Here is a 21,862-nt window from a genome sequence, read left to right on the forward strand (position 1 = left end):
GCAGCGGCCCTGAAAGGAAATGGGTCAAACATAACCAACGAAGGGAACCATGACTGGTGAGATATATGATCATTGAATATTGGCGGAATGGTTTCAAGTAGGGTTTCCCAAATACATGACATAATACCGTATGGCTGTTGTGCTCCTAGAGAACATGATTGGGATGCTCTCTGGTCTTTTAGGAGCGTGTCTTCCTCTGCCTGTAGCGTCCAGAAGCAGCTGGAAGGTGGTTTGGCTCCCAGGAGGTCCCTTTAACCCTTGTGTTATATTCGGGTCATTCTGACCCATCAGTCGTTGTGACCCACCGTCGTATTGCGACAACTTTACCGCATACAAAAACAAAGTGAAGCATTTTCTTATAACCGTTGGGCTGTCTCAGACCCCCCACATTGCGAGAGTTAAAAGAAAATTATTTTTATTTCTTTATGAATTGAGTAAAATTGGGTAAACACAACGATGGTTCGTTATGAACCTTTGGGTCATGTGACCCGAAGGCAGCACAAGGGTTAAAAGGGTCCTCCCCTGATATCTGCTCTACAATTCATATGGGTTCACTCAGCCTTTATCGGATTACATCTTGTCTTGGTCCAGGACCATTCCTGAAAACAGAAGCCATCTCATTATCATCATAACAGATGTGTAGCTAGAGAGACCCTGGACAGATTTGCAGAGAGAAACAATTTGGTTATGTTGTGGAAGCTTTCAGTTCCCTGAAACTTTCTCAAACACCATGCATCTTTGGATGTAACAAAGTGTAGATTGGATCACCCTGGGGCCCTGACAAGCAGGGTTTAATGCCATTTATTAAAAGATGCTAAACCTGAGTCTAAAAGCAAAGAATACTAAAAATGTCAAATACTAATACAGCCAAATAACCTGTCCCAGAGTTACCCCCCCCAACCTAAATGAGCGCATACTAGTAATATATATTTTCATTCTCTCTGCTTGGTCCCCATGCTTTGTGGAGGGCTTCAGTCACCGTCTGTATCCTGTGTGGATAATCCTTCATTGTCAGGCTATTGTCATTGGTCAAATACTGTGTTGTCCTCCGACAGTCTTGTCATCCGGTCAACTTTGTACCACAGACGTCTTTAAAAAGACGCTAGCGGCTTTCTTATAAAATCTTAAAAACCTCTCATTTTATGAACCCTCATGCACGGAGATTACAAATATTAAAGGGAGTGGCCACCTGTGAAGATAACTCCATACCAAGTCTTACAAACATTCGTCCAGCCAAGCACGATGGACTCGAGACACAGACTTCAACTCGAAGTTTGAACGGACCTTCCGATCTCGGAGGCCCTCTGAGACGCGAGGGCCATCGACTTCCTGCGCTGCGCGGCGGATATGGCGACAGCCTCCGTGATGCCGTGGAAGCTGTCCGTGTCCTGGGAGTCCTCGCTGTTCTGGGACTTGGTGCTGTCCTGCGAGTCGGGCTTCTGCCTCAGCGAGCGCATCTGCTCCTCCTTCAGCTCCAGGTAGGAGCGGGAGAAGGTGTGGAAGATGGAGGTGACGGGGAACGCCATGAGCAGGATGCCGCTCAGGATGCTGGACAGCGCCACCACCTGGCCGGGGATGCTGCGCGGCACCATGTCCCCGTAGCCCACCGTCGTCATGGAGATGACCGCCCACCAGTAGCTTCCCGGGATGCTGGTGAACTCCTGCTTGGCCCCCAGCTCGCTCTCGGCCAGGAACACCAGCGGCGAGAACAGCGCCATGGCGACACACAGGAACAGGAGGAGCAGGCCGAACTCGCGCGTGCATCTCCTGACGGTCAGGCCCAGCGTCTGCAGGCCCAGGGAGTGTCTGGCCAGGCGCATGACATAGAAGATCCTCAAGGCTCGCAGCACCCTCAGCACCAAGCCCACCTTCTCCAGGTAGTTGTTCCCGGAGCCGCTGGGCTTCTCTCCCACGGACAGAGAGTCCACGATGAGGGTGACGTAGTAGGGCAGGATGGCCATGACGTCGATGATGTTGAGGGGCGTTCGCAGGAACACGCACTTGCTCGGCGTCTGGATGAAGCGGAGCAGGAACTCCAGGGAGAACCAGGCCACGCACACCGTCTCCAGGACGAAGATGTTGCGACATCTCTGAGAGCACTCGCCCTGGGAGGGACGACACACAAACAACAGACAGCGCTGAGTTAGGCGATGACGAGTCAACTTTAACGGGCCCACGTTGCAACAGGGTACATGTCTGCTATTCTATATGGTGGTAGTATTGCTGAAAGTGAATGTGAGCGTTGTTGAAGGAAATGGGGTTTAAAATGGGCCGATGCATTAAGAACAATTTTGGGGAGAGCCCTCATGTCATGCCTTGTCTGAGTGACTGGTATTCACAGCTCATTAAGAGATTTTGGGGATAAGAAAACTATTGCCATATGATCAAATCTTTCATTTACTTCGGACGCACTGAATCAGCACCAATCCCTTTAATGTAAGCAATTTTCCAGCCTGTGTGAAACGAGCATCATCAATTTTTGAAAGTCTAATTACATGTGATTAATGGGTTATGATTTGAACAGTCCCAGAAGATTAAGAGTGTTGTGTGAGCAGGCATGCGTGTGTGTGCGTGTGCGTGTGTGTCCATAGAGGTTCAGTGTTTTACATCCATTTGTCCCCAGTCCTCTGTAACAACTTATTGTTAACTTATTGTCTACAGTCTTTGTTATGAATTTTTTTGAGAACATTTCTTTTTCAATATGTTCTCTGCATGGTAAGCATATGTTGCTCTGCTAAAGAACAAAGAAAAAACTGATGAATATTAATACAAAATTACTACCATTAAAAGATGCTAAACAGAAAGCCCACACAATCTCATACACTATATTGCATATGTACTGTAGGCTACTGTATACACTGTGTGCATACCCAGAGAAATTAAGTAGGCTGCATCTGTATTCTAAGACAGAAGAAAAGAAAACAGAGCTTGGGGACTGTTTTTATTTCACTAAATGTGATTTAGGCAGCGCTGTATGAGCGAAGCTGTGTTGGCAGAAGACATCAGCGAAATGATAATTCACAAAAGAGCCAAGGAGTTGTATCCCGACTCACAGCACAAGCCTTCCACGTCTGTTCATCCAACAGACTGCCAGTGCTTTATAGGTACAAAGTATGTCACCAAATAGAATGTGTGGGCTACGTGTTTGTGTATTTATGTGTGTACAATATGTGTGTATGTCCATGTGACATTTATAATAGAAGTAAATGAAGCAGTATGGCTAAGTCAAATTTGGTCAGAACATGGAACATTTAGTTTAGTGGTTCACTACTGCCGTCCTTTGATAGGAGAGCTTTCTAGCCGAGTATTGTTTGTATGCTAGGTTCCATAACAAATGTTCTGCTGTACACTGAGCTCTTGTAAATCAAATTAAAAACACACAATTATCCGTTCCGGCGAGAACAGGACTCTGACCCCCACTGCTCTGTAGACAAGCACACCCAAACAGCCGGAAGGATACCAGCAACCTCTGATCTTCAAGATGGGTGAGTGGGCATGATTTACAAACAGGCTTTGTGCTTAGTGCAGGCTCTTTCCATGGAACAAAGAAGCTTTTAATGGATTTACCCTATTTACCACTCCCATTTTATTCACCTCACTGGCCTTTACTGGGAGATGGCCGAGTGTGAGTGGTAATATTACTCTGGCAGCCATATTGGATTTCATGGCTTTTCTCTCTTTTCATCATTTATCGTCTCATCAACCAGGAAGAGTTCAGAGCTAACAGCTTTTCAGCACTGCTGTAAATATTTCTACCACTGCTGTAAATATTTCTACCACCAGTACTTCAGTGTTAATCAATGAAGCCTGAAATAAATCCAATCCTCATCATTCAGAGCCTCGCATAGATGATTCATTTTCAGCAGACAGCTACATCCATATAACAGCATGTTGGTAAACAGTTCTGTACAACCAGCCCAGCTGCAAGTGTGAGTGTAGAAGCAACCTGAGCTGTGTCAGACAGAGTTGACACTGGTGAAGTGGTTAAAATATTCTAGGTTTTTTACCAATTTCTCAAAGTTTGAAACAGCACTGAAACTCAGCAAAGTTTGAAGCAAAGTGTTTGTGAGAATTCAGAATGACGGAGACTCCGACAAACATGAGCAAGATCCCGGGATCACACTGGAATGTTTCTCCGGACATTCGTCTCATCTATTTTCCCAATTATTTGATGAGGTTCTGCCATTGGTACAATACTTGTTGGTCACAGAATACATTATGATTGCAGGTGCCTTTTTACATAGAAAACTCTCCCACTTCTTTAGGCCTGCTCTTGCCTTGAAGACCAGCTGCTAGGTTCTGGGCATGGGGCCATAACTATGCTTGCTGATAGCTGGACCTTGTAGTTTTCTATGAAAGAAGCATATATACTTCTCTCGCACTCAGACCCTAATTATCCAGATTTTCACATTTTGGGCTTAATATCTTCTACATTTTAGTGGTAATACTCATCAGTCAACAGCTTTGCATCTGGTTTTCAGTAATATAGCATATACAAGTAAAGAAAAATTGATTAAGAGGTTCATTTTCAATCATATAACTCCATAATCATTACCCATCTTCATAATTACAACAGTGTGATGTTTTTTCCACAACACTGGAGGTTCAGCACACCACTGCGTACGAACGCCTCATTTCACTGTCTTGTGTGTGAGTGGGTATGCGCATGCGTGTGGTTTCCTGTGTTTAAAATGACCCTGCCAGAGAAGTCTAATCTGTCTTAGAAATTCTCATGAGAATCTGTTTCTATCATTCTCTAAATCATGGATATTTTCTTTGGAAGAGGCTTAATATGCAACCACGAAGGATAAATGAATTTAGGAGCATCTCTTCAAATCCATTCCAATATGCATTCTGTTTGTCCTCATTTATTCGTTTCTCAATACACTGAAATAACTTATAGAACTCATACTAAATTCCATTATTCAGGACATTGGCTCTGGTCCAAGCAGTCTTTCTGCCTGTCAACTTTTATTTACAAGGGTTGGATTTTGGCCCGGGGGGGTGGGGGGCTGGAGGAAGGCCTGTCCCGTGCATCCCTCTGCAGCCAGCCAGCCAGCCAGCCAGCCAGCCTGCCTGCCAGCCTGCCAGCCTGCCAGCCAGCCAGCCAGCCAGCCAGCCAGCCTGCCAGCCTGCCAGCCAGCCAGCCAGCCTGCCAGCCTGCCAGCCAGCCAGCCAGCCTGCCAGCCTGCCAGCCAGCCTGCCAGCCTGCCAGCCTGCCAGCCAGCCAAGCTTACAGTCAAGTCAAACTGGCTGCTGCCCTCTGAGGTTCTATTCAGCCAGAAGTATTCTGGCTGTGGTCAGCTGCTTGGGCATCCCAGGCCTATCTCAGCTCCCCGAGCTGTGCTCCTGCACCATGACGGACAGACAACACTGCTGCTCGCTGACACTGGGTGTTTGTGTGTGTTCATAGAAAGAAAGAGAGGGAGGTAGAGAGCAATATATATGACTACAGTAGCGCTTACATCAAATCCGGCAAGAAAGAGAGGCAGAATTATGGTTGCTGTTTACAAGAATGTGCAGTTCCACTCATTTTAGCACCTGGGAACAGTTGAAGCCATGTGTTACTATAAATGAGCTATTCACTTACACCCCAAATCTCTCACACTGTGTGAAGCTTTGGATATACACTGGACCTAGAACTGATTGAGCAGGATTGTCATCGCCACAACAGTATACCACACAGTTTACAACAGTCAAACACCGGATTCTGAAACCTGATCACAAATGATGATCAGATCCCTGCACTTTAGTAATACCACTGCAAATAACACAGACCCTCTCTCCTCTTCAGTTGACCCTATTGACTGTACCTCAGATCCAGAACCCCCCATTAATCAAGGGAGACCTATATTTACGGCTCCATCTTCATTCGGAGTGCCAGGATTTATGGCCCTGGCCGGGCAGGAACCCTGGGCAAGAAAGTACAGAAGGGTACACAGGAGCAGAGAGCTCGGACCCCGAACCCTTCTGGGACATGGACACTGTCTCACAGCAGACCCGTTTATATCGAGGTGTGAAAGTACACCACAGAGACTCAGTGCTGTCGGATTTGTCCTATTTCTCCACAGTGTGCCAGGATGCTGGTACATAAACTCACGAGGTCGAAGGTAGAGATATTTTGTGTATGGGGGCCTGTGAAAGTGTAGCTTCTTAATACCTCACCAAGAGTGTGGACAAAGTAGACAAGCTAAGTGCTCATATGACAGCTCATACCTCTGTAGCCTCTGCAGGTTTGGGAAAACCATTAGTTTCTTGTTTCAATCGATCCCTTTGAAGTGGAACGATTACTTTATGAACTCGAGCTCTTCGTGCGTGTGAGATCAATGGTTATTTGGGTGTGATTCTGATATGGCGTGGAAACAAGGATTGTTCCCAGTTCTCTGAAGATGTGAGGTGTTCTAACAGGAGATGAGACAGTTGCGTCCATGAGAGGGTCTGGCTTTGGGCTTCACCCCCCAGCGCTCTGTGACGGATTTGTCTTTGAAGACGGTGCACTTCCTCACTCTTTCTCCCCGAGCCTCTCTGATTTGGATGTGTTCCTTTGATAGTGGGAGCAACCACAGGGCTTACTTTAATCATCCTAAGCTTTATTGATGTCATTCAGGAGGTGAATCGACCCCACACAAAGACACTAGTGAGCTACAACTCAGAGGTTGCTCAAGGTCTCAGTCTCTCTCTCTCTCTTTTACTCTCTCTCTTTCCAAACTCCAACCATATTTATTCTAAACATAAAGAGGCTTAGAAGAAGATATCTTTCAGTTTAATTTGGTAAACTACAGTTGTTAGATCAATAGCACTAGGTAGCAAGGTTCAGTTCCTCTGAGACAGACTCTCAAGAGGAAGTCTTCTCTCTAATCATTAATACAGGACCAGGAACCACAGGATGCACTGCTGTTAGCCAGATTAGTGTTATAATCATAAGTAGCTAGGAGGAGGTGTAATTGGAAAACTTTCTAATCACAAGAAGTAAACGGTTTTGAAGATATATTTAGATACAATTAATATTTTGCCCTCTTACTGTATCTATAATATCTTGAACCCATTTGAGCGCTTAGGTGGCTGATACAAAGGAAGGACCTCGGCCCTAATTTATAAACCTTGCGTAGCCATGTACAAAACGTTTTAGTCCTATAAAGACAACACTCAAGTTTGCATTCCTAAGACTGGAACTTGAGACTGCGCTGTGTGCCATTGCTGCTCTCTCAGTCACTTTAATGTAGAATATTGAAAATATCGCAAATGTAGACTGGCAGGATGGGGAGTTCCATTGTCACTAACAAACTACTACAGTACTGAAGAAAAAGACAAAAGGACAGAACGCCTATTGATGGTTTTGTTCAATGTAATCACAGTTTGTAATGACCCTTAAGTGAATATGGCTGCTCTGTGCACCAGACTCAGGCTTCCCCCATAGATCACGAAAGAGAAGGGGAGGTTGTTAGTGGTAACTCACCCTCTCCTCCTCCTCCCTCAGGTCGGGCATGGTGCTGACGCAAAGCGTCACGGCCGTGATGGCCACAAACACCACCGACAGACAGGCGAAGATCTTCCCCGGCAGCCCCGACTGAGGGTTCTCCACCATGTCCCTCAGCCTGCGCATGCAGCCCGCCTTACGGCTCTCCTCCGGGCCCCCGACCCCGGGCGGCTGCTGGGACTCCTCGCAGGACTGCGGCGAGGTCAGCTCCGCCTCCTCGTCCTCCAGCCTCTGCTGCGCGCGCTGCTCCTCCTGCCTCAGCCTCAGCTTCCTGAGGCAGCACCACTCCAGGCTGGCCTCCTCCACGCCCCAGTACGCCAGCTCCTCCTGGAAGGACAGGGCGCACATCTCCCGCAGCAGACGCAGCTTCCCCGCCGCCAGGAAGGTCACGATGGTGCGGAAGGCGGACGGGCTGCGGTCGAAGAAGTACTCGTTGCGGGCGCCGTCGTAGTCGTCGCACACGTCCATGATCTCCTCCAGGTTGCTGCAGCCGCGCAGCTTGCCCAGGCGGGTCAGGGGGAACTCCTCCAGCGTGGACCAGGGGATGCGGTACTTGATTCCTCCCACGTTGATGATGGCGGCGCTGTCGGCATGATCCAGATCCTGGTCCTCCTGCTTGAGTTGGGGCTGGGGCTGGGGCTGGGGCTGAGGCTGGGGCTGGGGCCGTGGCCAGGGCTGGGGCAGCAACTGGACACGCTTGTAGAACAGGCCCTTGGCAGAGGAGACCTCCTGGGTGCTCTCCAGGGGGTTGAAATGGTAGGTGGTGAACTGGTGCTCTGTGCTGCCAGCCAGAAAGGCCACCTCCTGGTACATGTCTGCAGCTCAGCTGGGGGACCCTGCCTGGGCACACTGCGAGATGGGAAGGAGGGCTTCACTGGCCAAGGGGGTTGGAGTACAGGTCACCCATCCAGGATTATAGCTTGTCTCTGTGGAAGAATAAGACAGCTGTGTGATTCGAAATGAATTTCCGTCTACTAGGCAATGAATTCGTTTTTTAAATCCAGATCCTACTCCGCACAAGATGACCCACAAACATATTTGCTATACGAAGACCTCTGTGTCTGACCCCGTGTGAAAGTGGTTTCGTTCACCGCGCGTGTGGTTCTCATTGGCCTGGGTTTTCATTATTCTTAATTGCTGTGTTTTCATTTGTAGAGACAGCAGTCAACTTAATTCCTCTAAAGGCTTGTTTGGGTCTAAATGCTGCAGAATCTCAGGGAGAAGCAAATTAGTGTCAGCCTGAACCTTAAATGCTGAGGAATCAATTATGTTGCTTTTCTATTTAATGCATCAGCGGGGCCCTAAATAAGAAGCTTCTCTTGAAAGCATTCTTTCGCAAGGTTCACTAATTTGAAACAAATTCAGAGTAATTAACTAGTGAATGTAGACAATGCACACTGAGTAAACATTAAAATAGAAGACTTGCAGATTGCTGGTATGCATAGAAACATCCTCGAATTCATCTGGAGACGACTGCAAAGATGGCACCTAATACAACAGCTGCACTGTAATGACCAATATGAATCATATCCTGTTTTCTACATTCTACTTCAACATCATTCATTATTCAAATGTGGAAACAGTCACTGTCTAACAGTGACACAATGTGGCAATGCGAGTCTTAAGATTCATATGAAGCACTCACAGATCACATGAAATCATGGTGAACTGCTGTCACCCTATATTGTCTCCTCAACAATGCACATATGCCCTGAACATATGAACAGTTCAATCCAAGGAAGAGAGGTGACTGTGATGGAATAGAACCTAAAAGATCGCTGCAGAACAGACACACAAGAGCTTTTATCTACATCTCTTCCAGAGTAAACTAAGAAATGGATCACTTATCACTGTGTTTGTGCTCCTATTGATCCCAGTCTACCCCCAATGCCCCGGGTCCACTGCAGACGTACTCTCACTATTGATTCACCAGGATTTGTTTTCCATTATGCGAAACACCACTGGCCCATTCACAGCCACTTCAGTAGACAGCAGGATCTAATGGGGCAGAATAGGTAGGATGACAGGCAAAGAGGAGGCAGGGACCAAACGTCAAAGACAGGGGAATGGCTTTACCTTGTATGCAATTTACTAGTGATGGGGCAACGGGAGCTAGAAATTATTTAATGGTGTGTGTGTGTGTGTGTGTGGAGGGGGGGGGGGACTGTCTGAGAAAAATACTCTGAAATAGAGAAGTAAAGAGACGGATAACAGAATTAAAGTGTACACCTTATTTGTACTTCATGCAGGAAAGATAAATGTTAATTTGGTACCAACCCTCCCCCACCACCCACTGCTAACCTTGCAAGATGGCTGGATTAGCAAGACCATGACCAAGCGAGAATTCATCTTTCCAAGCATCAAGTTATCCATTTCCTTATGAGGAACTACTGATAGATGTTGACAGACATCCAATAGCATTGATTCATCCAATAACCTGCCAATAATCTTTTATTGGCAGGTGCCGGCACTTTTACAAACATATTCCAAGAATGACTTCCCAGATGGTTATGGGAAACATACCATCTGGCAAATCAAGTTATCACCCCCCCCCCCAACCCCAAAAAAAGGACACAAATACAGATTCTAACAGGGTTACTTGCAGGTTGAACACAGTGGAAAATGTAATTTCACTCCAGTGCCTTTGTGGACTGGCTTAGCAGAGATCCACTCACAGTTCCAGGTTTGACCAGGTGGAAAACAAGCTACGGATAGAGTAGTAATTATTATGGTGCCATGTTCTGTGTTTTTACCAGCTAGGACTCTACTCTGTGAATCTAAGAATGGGAGTCTGTGAATGCAAACAACACAAACACAATGTTTTAGCAAATTTATTTTCTGGTGCAGTGACCTCTTTCAGCATGATGACAAAGCCTGGCTGTAGTTTTTATATCCATGGCAAGCTTTTAACTTCATTTATATGCATTTGTATTTAACATTAAATTACACATTTTATCAATATCTCTGGTGCTGGTCAAATGTCGCTCTGGATAAGAGCGTCTGCTAAATGACTAAATGTAAATGTAACTCAGTCCTCAAAAACATGGGAACTAAGTCCATGCTTGACAAACTTCTAAAGGTCTCACATGGCCATAACGGTTTCTACAAGTCTAAGATGGGGTATACAAATGAGGACAGGTTACTAAAGTTCCAAAATCTAATTATCTTCCTGAAAGAAAATCGTCTATAAGTTAAAAAGAAATCCATGACTGCCTGGAGGGTCCTATAAATGAGTTTGCGTGTCACTCGCTCACTACACTGCTCCATAGCTGTGACCTATTTGGGGACTGTTTCATTTAAGGAAAGTAATTACAAAACACATTTGGGGGACAATTAATTAAAAAGCTTGTGGAATTAACTCTAGATGTTCACTGAAATAGATAAATATACTCAAAGCTAGTTAATTGCTTTAAGATTATCGAAAAGAAAAAAAAAAAAAAGAAAAAAGAAAACATTCAACCAACAGGATTCCTTCTAGTCATAGCACTTTTCTCCAGAAGATCTTGCTGGGTGTTACATTACCACAGTCAGGGAACATTCCTGTCTCAAACACTAATGCATTGAATAAGATAAATCAACCTAGAAGCAAGCATTTCCAAAAGGAGCCAGGCGGTCTGCATTCACGTAGTTAGAGGTTGGGGATCAATACACATTTAGGCTTTGCATTTGTTCATTTGCAAGAATTCCGAGGAATTGCAAGACACTGTAACAGATAAATAGCCTTCAGGTACAGCATGTTTGAGTCGGCACTTCACAAAGACCAATATAAAGAAGGAGCAATTGGCCACAACACAAGCAGAATTTCAGGTACAGACCCTGTACCTTTAGACACACACAAACACCAGCATCTATTCTGAATCTTCTATACTTCCCACACAGCACACCCCAGAATTATCTTGTGTGCAACGTTCAAAATTGGGTTGGACATCACACGCATCTGTGTGTGGTTGCAGGGCACCTGCACTCTGATTGAGGATGTCTAATAGGACATGCAGACACACCTGCAGCAACTCAGTGATGCAAAACAAGGATGACATATTGTAGAGAAGCAATGCATACAGTAAAATAGACATGCATCTGAAAAGATGTGCAACTCTTAACCTGGGTGGCTCATCTGGAAGATGAAACGACCCATGTGGTACCATCAAGTGGAATGTGCTGATAAGAAATCGTAATTTATGTAGATAAAGAAAATACTTTGTGCGGTGATTGTCTGGGACATATGCCACAGGAATAATGTACCCATCTGTAGGCAACTGTATTTCAGATTTCATTTTGGCAAGCTTGCAAAAATCAAATAGCTGCTAGTTACCGTTTACACTGTACATAGTATTGAGTGAAAACTATTGAAGGGTGATGTAAACACTTTATCTGAACAGTTTTAAATTGCAATATATGACACCACCTATAACGTTATTTTCAGTCTAATATTCGCAAACAGTTTTTGCTCATACGTAGGAACAGCCCGTCAGTATCGTGTGCAAGTCACATCATAAACTCTAGCCTAAATACGTGGCAAAGAATACATATTTACAAACAGTTCGCTAAAATTGTTAATGATCAAGAAAATACAAATGATATTCACCTTTAGAAAAACTACCGTCTGTACGCTTGTGTCCATCCGTCTTCTCTCTACGCTTCAATATTGTTCAAAAGATAAGGCTATTATAATCAACAAATAACACACACCTCAGCCGATCCAATCTTCTGCAGCTTGCAATTGTCCACAACATTGTCACAAACTCAGTTTTAATCAGTTCAGCCGGATTCCAGGTAACGTCACCTGCCACTTCGAACCTCATACAACAAGGCAAGTTTTAGGGCTTGGTAAAGTTACTGCTCTCCACAGCAGGAACGGTGTGAAGCAATAGATAAAATATCTGTAAGCTAAACATTGAGAAACTTAGTCCCGAAACGAAACCCTTTGTGTATAGGTAACGAATCCGTCAAAATCCGTGTCTCCATCTACACATCATCGTAAGGGCAACCGCGGTGAACAACGAAGGTTTGTGAAGATGACTCTGTAAGTGAAAGGGTGTTGCCGTCCTGTATTTCAGTTTGAGGGACCAGACTGCTCACGCGCGTGTTCGTGCGGCTCTTCAGTTTCACCATAGACATAATCTACACGGACGCCTACTGTTTCCAGTGAATACTTTATATATTAATAACATCACACTTAGTCTTAGGAAACGGGCGTAAAAGTTGTGACGTGGCTCTTGGATGGTTGAAAATGTAGCCTGTGTTTAGTAGCCCCCGTAGGCGTAGCATACTTTTTTCAATTAATTGGCTGTTTCTTGTTTCACTTAAAAACTTTAAGTGTAGGCTAGGTGGTTTATGGAAAAAATTACGTTTAAGGAGAAGTGAAGGAAACCCCGCATGCACATGGCCTTGACGTGTGAACCCAGCAAGACCTCAGTTATAAGCTGTGGCACATCACAACATTATTTAGGCTACATGGTTATTTCGGTGCAAGCGCTTGTCAGCGTCTATATAAATTCCGAACTCAGGGCTACATTTTCAAATGAGGCAGCAGACAGCAGAGCCGGTAATTGCATTTGTTAGAATGGTGAAGAAGTAAACACTGCTAATGAAAGTGGACTGAGGGCCATTTGATAGATGTATAGCTCTGTAATTTCCTGTTAACAGTTCAGGGTTAACCCAGGGTGTGAAACAACTGATTTACTACCGCACTGGACAAGTCAATTTATGTTTCAGCAAAGGGACTGATAGCTAACTGATAGCCTACTGCCTACACAACGTATTTGACCTCAGCAGGGTGAGTTTAGTGTGACATTGAATGAACGTTCCGATCTTTAACCCTAGAGGGCGACAGAGAAGACTGTACTTTACGCCGAAACACATGATCGATATCATCCCATCCCATTTCTGCGTTAATTGGATATGCCAATGAATTCTTACGTTAGGAGTAGGCTACCTTTGTTCTGAGTCATTCCAACTGTGTTAATATAGGGTGCATAAGCATCTACTGAACAGATAAAACCCACGTGGGATAATGTGTGAATTAAAAGGCAACGACTTGATTAAAAGAGAACTTTTGAAAAAGAAAAAGTTAATTGGATTTTTTCTTGCCAGAAAGCCTGCTAAAATCGCCTTCAAACGTTACTAAGTGATTTAGTCTCGGGGAAAAGGCCAGCCCCAACCGATCCCCTCAAAACGATTCAAGTATAGTAGATGAAGTGACTATATTTCCAGCCCTTATTGTCCCGTGTCTGAGTTATTCTCTTCCTCACTCCTCTTTATTCAGACGTCCCTCAGACTTAAACCGTTCTTCATTTCAACTACAACAGCATCATCAGCATCCTGTTCAGGAGTTTCTCTGTTCCCCTTTCAGGACCACATCCTGTACAGTAGTATTGCTGTACTCAGTACCACCTTTTGTGTGCATTACAGGTTTTAATTAAGGCGTAGGCTATCATATGCCGAACATCAGTAAAATTGCATAACAGTCTCTGAGGTCAGTAAATATGGATTGGAGGATTGGAGTGATATTGCTATTAACCGCTCTTCAGTTTTGTGACAGTGATGAATTACACATCACAGAATATGCTGCATCAGCCTCCGAGGTACATTACATGTCGACTCTTTGTCTCATTGTTGGGTCTCACAGCCGATGCTCAGGAGAGATGAAGATGCTCGGAAGGTCGGAGGTAATGAAGCCACTGTGATCTGACAGGATCAGAGCCTGTAAACCCATTCATGTTTGCACAACGCTAATGATGCGGCCGCTCGGATTGATCCACTGGGTCGGTTCTTGGCCTTAAGGGATCAATAATTCGCCTCAGGGGAGCAGTTAAAACCTGTAGAGAACTACAAACAGTCTGTTCTTCAGAGGCTTGGTGGTGAGGATTTAGAAAACTCATGGAATGCTGGGCTCCTTTCATTATTTAACACCATTTAAATTATTTAAATCCAAGCGGAAACAACCAGTGTTAGTGGTTCCTATTTTTCTGTAGGTGTTGTGGAAGTGCTAGATACAAACAAATGTCCAAATTACCATGGTAATAACAGGGCACTTGACCTGCCCTATAAAGTCACAAAACAGAATTAGCACCAAAGCACTACTCACATTGTGCGGCTCTGCTCTTGAAATGCCTGGGGGAATGTTTATGTTCTATCTTGGATGGCATGATGACAGGCATTGGGTAGAACATCAAAGTGAATCAAGAGTAAAATCTTTGTTTCCTCTCCGCGTTTCCCATTTACTTTGCACAGTCACACTCACTGTTGCTTCTTAACACACACACACAGACAGAGAGAGACACACACAAACACCTAGTCAGACATAAAGAAGTTCTTCAGATAAATAGACACGACACATACAGAAAAGAGAACGAATGAATGGCTTTAATTCTCACATCAGCTTTTGTATCCTTGCTAAACTCACTCCTTAACATTTCTTGAAGGGAAAATGAATTTTCTTTCTCATAGAGGAAAATATAGATCCAAAGCTCTCACTTAAATGCTGTATTCAAAATCACTCAGTTTTAATAAGCCATAATCCTGTGGTCACATTTGAATAGTGCCCATTTGGAATTTCAGACTTCAGCCGGAAGACTGAAGTCTGAATCATGCATTTTTGCCTTTCATCTGCGCTGCTTTGAAAAGTCACAGGTACAATGACTTGGAGGTGCATTCATAAGGTATCCATCAAGGCCAGACTTTGTGGAGAAGCAACTGAAGAGAGAATTGTGGATTTCTGCTCTTTGCCCATAGCTTCCCTGAGTGACAAATGAAGGGGTACTGAAAAGAACAGGTGAAAACAATGTGATAGACATGCACTTAAAGTAGTCATCCATGATCTTCATTTTAACCCATCCCTCACCATAGCAGAGAGATTTAGTGGCGTTGGGATAGAATGAAATGAGTTATTTCTTAACCCTGGAAACCCGCTGTGAAGTTCTAACGCAATTAAGATTGCATCCGCAGACACACTGATACACAGCGAAAGGGATTAGTGAAGATAATCCACTGCCAGCTTCCACAAATGTTCAATACATTAACACTCAAACTGGAATGTACCCGAAAAGAAATGACTTGCACATTCAGAGTAATGTTTCTGTACAGTAATATTGCACATATACCCTTTATACGTAGTATTGAGTTGGATGGACATAAACACCACAAGAGTTTAGCTGCTCATAAACAAATCTGACCACGGGAGCAACAGCTGAAGGATAGGGAGGACAGAGACGCTGCGAGAAAGAAAGAGAGGGAGCGAGAGAAAGATGAAAACTGAGAGAAAGTGAGAGACGAGATAGACCGAGACAGAGAGGGGGTGTTGGATCAGACAGGCTGAGGAGCGGTGTACACATGAAGGTGCAGGAGAGAGTAAATAACGGATAGTTTGTCTCACTGCAAACCCAAGCGCAGCACCACATCCCATCTACCATTGAGACGTGTCTCTCTTTTAACAGGTCCTCCAGGTTTGACAGGAACTCTGGAGTTCAGGCAAGAGAAAGCTGTTAATTAGTAGTACAGTGGCAGCTGGCATTGGAAGCATACACAACCCAAGTCATATAGCACAGAGTGTACACAGGGCCATTTCTGGACTATATTACGTGTGTATGATTATTCTACCAAAAAATACTGTTCCTTTGGCGACAATTATTTACAATAAGTCCTTTCTCGGTTGAAGGACAAACTACAGGCAGAAACCTTTATGTGCGAGATGCAAATGATGCTTCTCCAGGCTGCCTGGTTGAGAAGAAATGATGCAGTGCACTCATCACTCTTACTTATGATGAAATACATAATCCACTGCATTTGCAAAGCATATCACTGCAGTACCACACAAGCAATGAGACATAGTCATGGTGAGGGAGGGCTTGTGGGCTCTGGCTTAGGAAGAGCTGCGGTGTCCTTCCTCTCTGGGATTCATCATCAGGGGAGTTCAACGTGTCACTTTCTGCAATCAACCAATCACCGTGAGTCAATGGAGGAGTCGAGGAAGTGCATGTGCTTGACACATCTATCCGTCTATCTTTTTAAGTTTCGTGACATGTTTTATAAACGGGGCGGAAGGCATGTGTCAGACTAGACGGCGCCTGGCTTCTCTCTCTCTTTCTCTCCCTCATTCTCTATCTCACTTTCCCTATCCTCTTTCTCCATGTCTTTCTTCATCTTCATACGGTGCCAGAACATCAGTTTTCAACTGCTGTGAGACATTGTCAAAAAGGATTTGGAGTGCAGGCTTCCTATGTATGTTTTCACCCACCAACCATGGTGGGGCTCTCTAAGAAGAACCCATTGTGACTTAATTTCTTATTCTCAAACTTCTAACATACCCGGCGCCTCACTGGGCAGAGTGTGTACCACACTGACTAAAGTCTGACTGCAGTGAACCGTTCAATTCCATCTCAGGCCACTTATTTCATGTCCACCCCTTTCCTTCTCCCTGCCTTTCCTGTCACTGTCACTATCAAAAAAATGAAAGGAGAAGATGCCTCAAATATATATAAAAAAGCGGTGTTCTATTATACAAACCAATGCTTAGATAAATATTTTATCTGAACATTTACTATACTTTTAAGAAAAAATTTCTACGGAACACTTGTGCTCTTGCATAATAAATAGTTATATACAGTTGGGCACTCAGGTAGTTGCTGACATAATATAATGTCATCCTTACACAAGGCAAACTAACTTTAGAATTAAAAACGACCAACAACACAACCCTCTAAAATTCTGTCTACAGCATATGCTTGGAAGTAATGTGATGTTACGACACTTGAATAAAGGGGGTTCATTTTAAACATCAGGAACTCTCACAAACAAACAGTAAAGCCTCCTCGGTTCACAAAACTGTGCAGGCGTCGCCTCATGAGCTTCTGCCAGAATAATAAAGCAGTGGTTCTTAGACAAATGGAAATGGCCCCAGTGAAGCCTGTTATGTCTCTTCAGGGTAATTGAGAGAGAAACATGCAGCGGAACTTCAAGCCATCAAACAGTGTCAGTCATTGCCCAGCTGGGTCCTGTATGTCCCTTTATTTACAGTCAATAACTAAGGCCCTTGACAAACCAACCAGAATAAGCCATTGAAACAATCAAGACTAAGCACTGAAAATAATTATACCATGGCTGCAGGGCAAGTGAACTAAACAGTATCTTCCCCACTGAAACTGCGACAGTCCGGTTTGTGCGGGGTTGAGCACTGTAAACCTTATAATTTCTTCTCATCGCTGCAAACAAGAGGAGAAGGGAAATGGATCACCCTGAGGCGCAGGGCCCATAGCCTTATGAGTGTTATAAATCAAACAGCCAGAGATGTGTGATCTTCTGTAACTTTGCAGAATACTTTCATGAAATTTACATAGGTTTTGTCATCTCTAGGACAAGGCTCCAGATACTGTAGAAGACTGACTGTGATGGATGGATGGAAGATGTAATTCACAAGGTTGAGGGGGAAAGGGTGTTTCTATTGTGTGGCAAAATGAATCGTAATTAAAATAGACCAAATAGCATACGGTTCTTACATTCAGTGATACATTAGACTCCTTATTGATTCCCCCTTCAATCAAGTTATAAAGATTGATAAAATATGCAAGAGATGTGCTGTCAACAGCCTGATGGCCCCAGCCTTCATATCCTCTGTTTGAACAGCTGATGTGTTGAGTTGCAGGTCATACGAGTTTATTTGCAACATCCGCATCACTGATCACTAAAGGCAGGTTGTAGTAGAGAATTGTGTGAAGAGGCGACAAATGTAGTCTTTCTGAAGTCTGTTTCGTCTTGCTTTTGACATCTTTTTTTGTGTTTTCTAAAAGGTCAATTCCAAAAGGGTCATGAAAGAAAAGGTCCCTTCAGAGTCTTAAAGAAGTAATCCTTCACATCAAAGGGCAATGACTGTTCACTCTAGGGACCAAATCAATCCTTAACTGCACCGACAGTGAGGGAGAAATATGACGCTCACAATGACAAAAGTCAAGCTACCTCATCAAAGTCCATTTTTGTTTTGTCAGATGTGTCTGAAACCAAATCTTCATTTAGCAGCTAATACTGAAGCTGGGGTTCTTGGATGTCTGTCCCACTGTTAGGAAGACTATGGGGACAGGACATCTTCATGCACCGTCACACCACACATCTTCCACTCACATTCCCATTCATACAGTCTGGGAGGAAAAATACTTGGCAGTAAGAAATATATAACAGTATCCCATAGCCAACTATGACACTGTCTGTCTGTATGAGAGACACTCCCCAGAAAGCTGACTGGTATAATTGGATTCTAGTGTTATTTCCAGTCTTATCTGATGCTGTCAGTCGGGTTATGCTTCCTGCTGTTCAGACAGCTTCGAGGGTGCTCTTTTATGAAAGCCACCATTACAATGGAACATTCACACATAGGTACAGCTGTCATGATGCTCTCTCAGCAAAAAATAATACTAATTCACTGAGCAGCTCTACTTACATTTTTTAAATTAGCAGCCACAAAATTAAACACGGTGTAGGACTAAAATATCCCAGGCATTAGCGAGCACCATATTTCTGGAGTTGGAAGGGAATTTGGCAGAGCTCTGTTATTTTGATTAATATACCCAGCTTTGGAAGCAAATCAGTGACATAATGTTTTTAATTTTAAAAGGCATGGAATACTTAATACAAAATAAAAATAAATTGATCTTAATCAATTTATTTTTAAATTGAATTTTAAATATTTATTTTTTCTTAAAATTCGAGCCAAACAAATTCGAGCCCCAAAAAATCGAGCCAAAAAATTGGATAGGCTCGAATTTTTGGGGCACAAGCTCTTGGCTATATGGACGAATGAAATAATCCTATGGGCCTGTTATGGTGCCTGTGACAAAAGGAAATAAACAGTGAAACAGCTATGTGCTTCAAATCAGAAAGCTAACAAATCAATACAGTGCCCATAGTTTCATCAGACACACAACAGAAGCAGTGAGTCTTTTCAGACTGACCCAGATATCACCAGCTCGAAATACATTAGAGGACTTACACAGCAGCTATTGCAAAAGGATCCCATTTATTTTTGGAACCTTGAGACTTGAATGCTCTCAAGACCCTGTTTTAAAAAGCTCTAATGCATCTCCCCCTAGGGCATGGACTCTGAAGCTCCAGGAAAAACTCCTAAGAAGATCCTAAATCCTAAAGTACACTTCAGACAAACACCGCATCAGAACTTGCAGTAAGCCCGCAGAATGTTCAACTTTCGATGAGGCCGCACAGGCCCCCTCCTCGTCTGAGGCGTGATGTGTCTCTGAAGTTTCACACCATCCATCTGGTACTCTCCTGATGAGACTCACACACGGTAGCATTCCCTACTCCACCCAGTCAACCACGAGAGGACAAATGGATCCCAAGGTTCGAGGACGATGCATCAGAAGACATGCAGATATGTGGCAGCGATGGTGCCTTCTGCTCGGCTGCGCACAAAGAGCTTCCGGTAATGTATTCAAGCTGTCGTCTTCGGGAAGAACTCAGTACGTGAGAATCACAAGTTGTATCTGATTTGCACTGAGTAAAGGACAGTGCGGGGTCTGGACTTAAGGACAGACGCAGACATCGTTCAGTGAATTGACTACGCTTTCAAAAACGTATAATGAACATTTAATCATTAAATGATTACTTTTAAATACTCTCATGATGAACCACAAGATAAAAAAGGAAACACATTGACATCATTTGGTAGTTTGATCTCGTCAAGCTTACATTTAACTTCCCTTTACGCCTATATAGTTACAGTTAACCTGAGTGGACCTCTCCATTTCTCACATTCTTCTATAGGAGGAAGGATTTGAAACCTCTTTTTATTTCCCATCATATACTGCAATGATTTGCCGCTCTTGGTGATGCCCTTAAAAGGTTTTGAGGACAAGACTACATAGGTACAGAACATGCTACCACTTTACCTTCCCCTCTAATTAATGTCACAGGCTCAGAGGTTAGTCTTAATACCAGGGTTTCCATATTCTACCTGACAACATAGCTTCACCCCTACCTCCACTCCATTCTAAAATGACAGTTTCCGAGTGCATAAGTCACGATAAGATACACGTTGCTATAGGTCAGACAAAACCAAGTCTTGACATCAGGAAAGTGTCTCCCACTGAGGTTCTTATATTACACATTGTATGTGGTCTGGTGTTCTTTCCTTAAACGGCAATGTATCTTGCTTGATCTCCTTGCTCACTTCCACCTGGACTGGTAGACCTCACCGGAAAGGGAGAGATAGGAGGGATGAACCATCAGCAACACCTAAGCTGAAGTGCCATTTACAATGACCTCATCGCAGAACAACAGTCTCTTCTCACTCATCCCTAATGGGTGAGACACCGATGGCACGAGTGGAAGAAACACCACGAGGAAATAATACTTACAAATCTGGGAGTGGGAGTCTGTTGGCTGAGCGGTGAGGGAATCGGGCTAGTAATCCGAAGGTTGCCAGTTCGATTCCCGGTCATGCCAACTGACGTTGTGTCCTTGGGCAAGGCACTTCACCCTACTTGCCTCGGGGGAATGTCCCTGTACTTACTGTAAGTCGCTCTGGATAAGAGTGTCTGCTAAATGACTAAATGTAAATCTCAGGCATGCGCTCGTCAAAACCAGAACGTCCAGTCTGAAGGAGAGGGCGATGACGCCGTTGTGGCGCATTCTACGACATCTGTTCTCCGCAGCCCTGCTTTGCACGTCTGTATCCACATTAAAGAACTACTAATCAACTCCTGGCTCCTGCTGTTTGATGCACAGCAATAATGTGACCATTTAGGTCTTCGTGTGGAAAAGTGAAGGCAGGGTCTAATGGTACACAGCCTAATGACTCTTGGGAATGGATCTGACAAAACACAATCCATTTGCCATTTAGAAAGCAATATAGATAGCACCATTAGGAAAGGCGTACATGCAGCTCGTAAGTGAATTTGATACTAATGGGATTTCTATAATGGTGCACCAGTTCTAATTAAATAAAGATACAATCAATGGCGATAATCAGGCAAACAACTTTGATGAGTTGTTTCCATAATGACATCCTCCCAATATTTTATTGGTCAGACAGGACTCAAAATTTGCCTCCCCAGGATGTCAAACAGTAAAGTCACGACTTTCATCTACGGCAGAATTAGAGCCAGTGAGGATTATTAACTTATGGGTTTGGGTTCTCTCCTACAAGACAGGTTCATCTTTTTTATAGGAAGATGAAAATTACATAATTTGAGTCATGATCAATGTGTTCAAAAGTGGACAACATTGGGTTATGGACAGGTGACACACGACATGCTCCTTGCCCACTGATTAACATTGTCTGTGTGGTGGGTAGTTTGTTTGCACTATGACCAGTCTGTCATTTGTATTTAAAGAATGATAACCTTTTATAAAACAAATCTTTATTAGATGAAAAGTATCTTC

At 43.9% G+C, this 21,862-nt stretch overlaps 1 protein-coding gene across 2 annotated transcripts; it reads right to left on the minus strand.

The window, feature by feature from the left end:
* Positions 1-943: 943 nt before the first annotated feature.
* Positions 944-8,290, minus strand: kcng2 (potassium voltage-gated channel, subfamily G, member 2). 2 transcript variants are annotated; one of them, XM_067256129.1, is made up of 3 exons: positions 8,171-8,290; positions 7,457-8,122; positions 944-2,105 (listed from the first exon to the last, which is right to left on the minus strand). In XM_067256129.1, the coding sequence occupies exons 1-3, from the start codon at positions 8,288-8,290 to the stop codon at positions 1,263-1,265; spliced, it is 1,629 nt and encodes a 542-aa protein (XP_067112230.1). In that variant the 3' UTR covers positions 944-1,262. The 2 variants fall into 2 exon arrangements, with proteins under 2 accessions (XP_067112230.1, XP_067112229.1); XM_067256128.1 differs by having other exon boundaries at positions 7,457-8,290.
* Positions 8,291-21,862: the final 13,572 nt, after the last annotated feature.

This window comes from Osmerus mordax, chromosome 18, assembly GCF_038355195.1.
Source record: "Osmerus mordax isolate fOsmMor3 chromosome 18, fOsmMor3.pri, whole genome shotgun sequence".
Classification (NCBI taxonomy): domain Eukaryota; kingdom Metazoa; phylum Chordata; class Actinopteri; order Osmeriformes; family Osmeridae; genus Osmerus; species Osmerus mordax.

Excerpts from the sequence above, each read along its gene's own strand:
- kcng2 (XM_067256128.1), bottom strand. The coding sequence starts at position 8,290 with ATGTACCAGGAGGTGGCCTTTCTGGCTGGCAGCACAGAGCACCAGTTC. Across the intron at positions 2,106-7,456 it reads TGAGGGAGGAGGAGGAGAGG|GGCGAGTGCTCTCAGAGATG; the intron begins GTGAGTTACCAC and ends CGTCCCTCCCAG.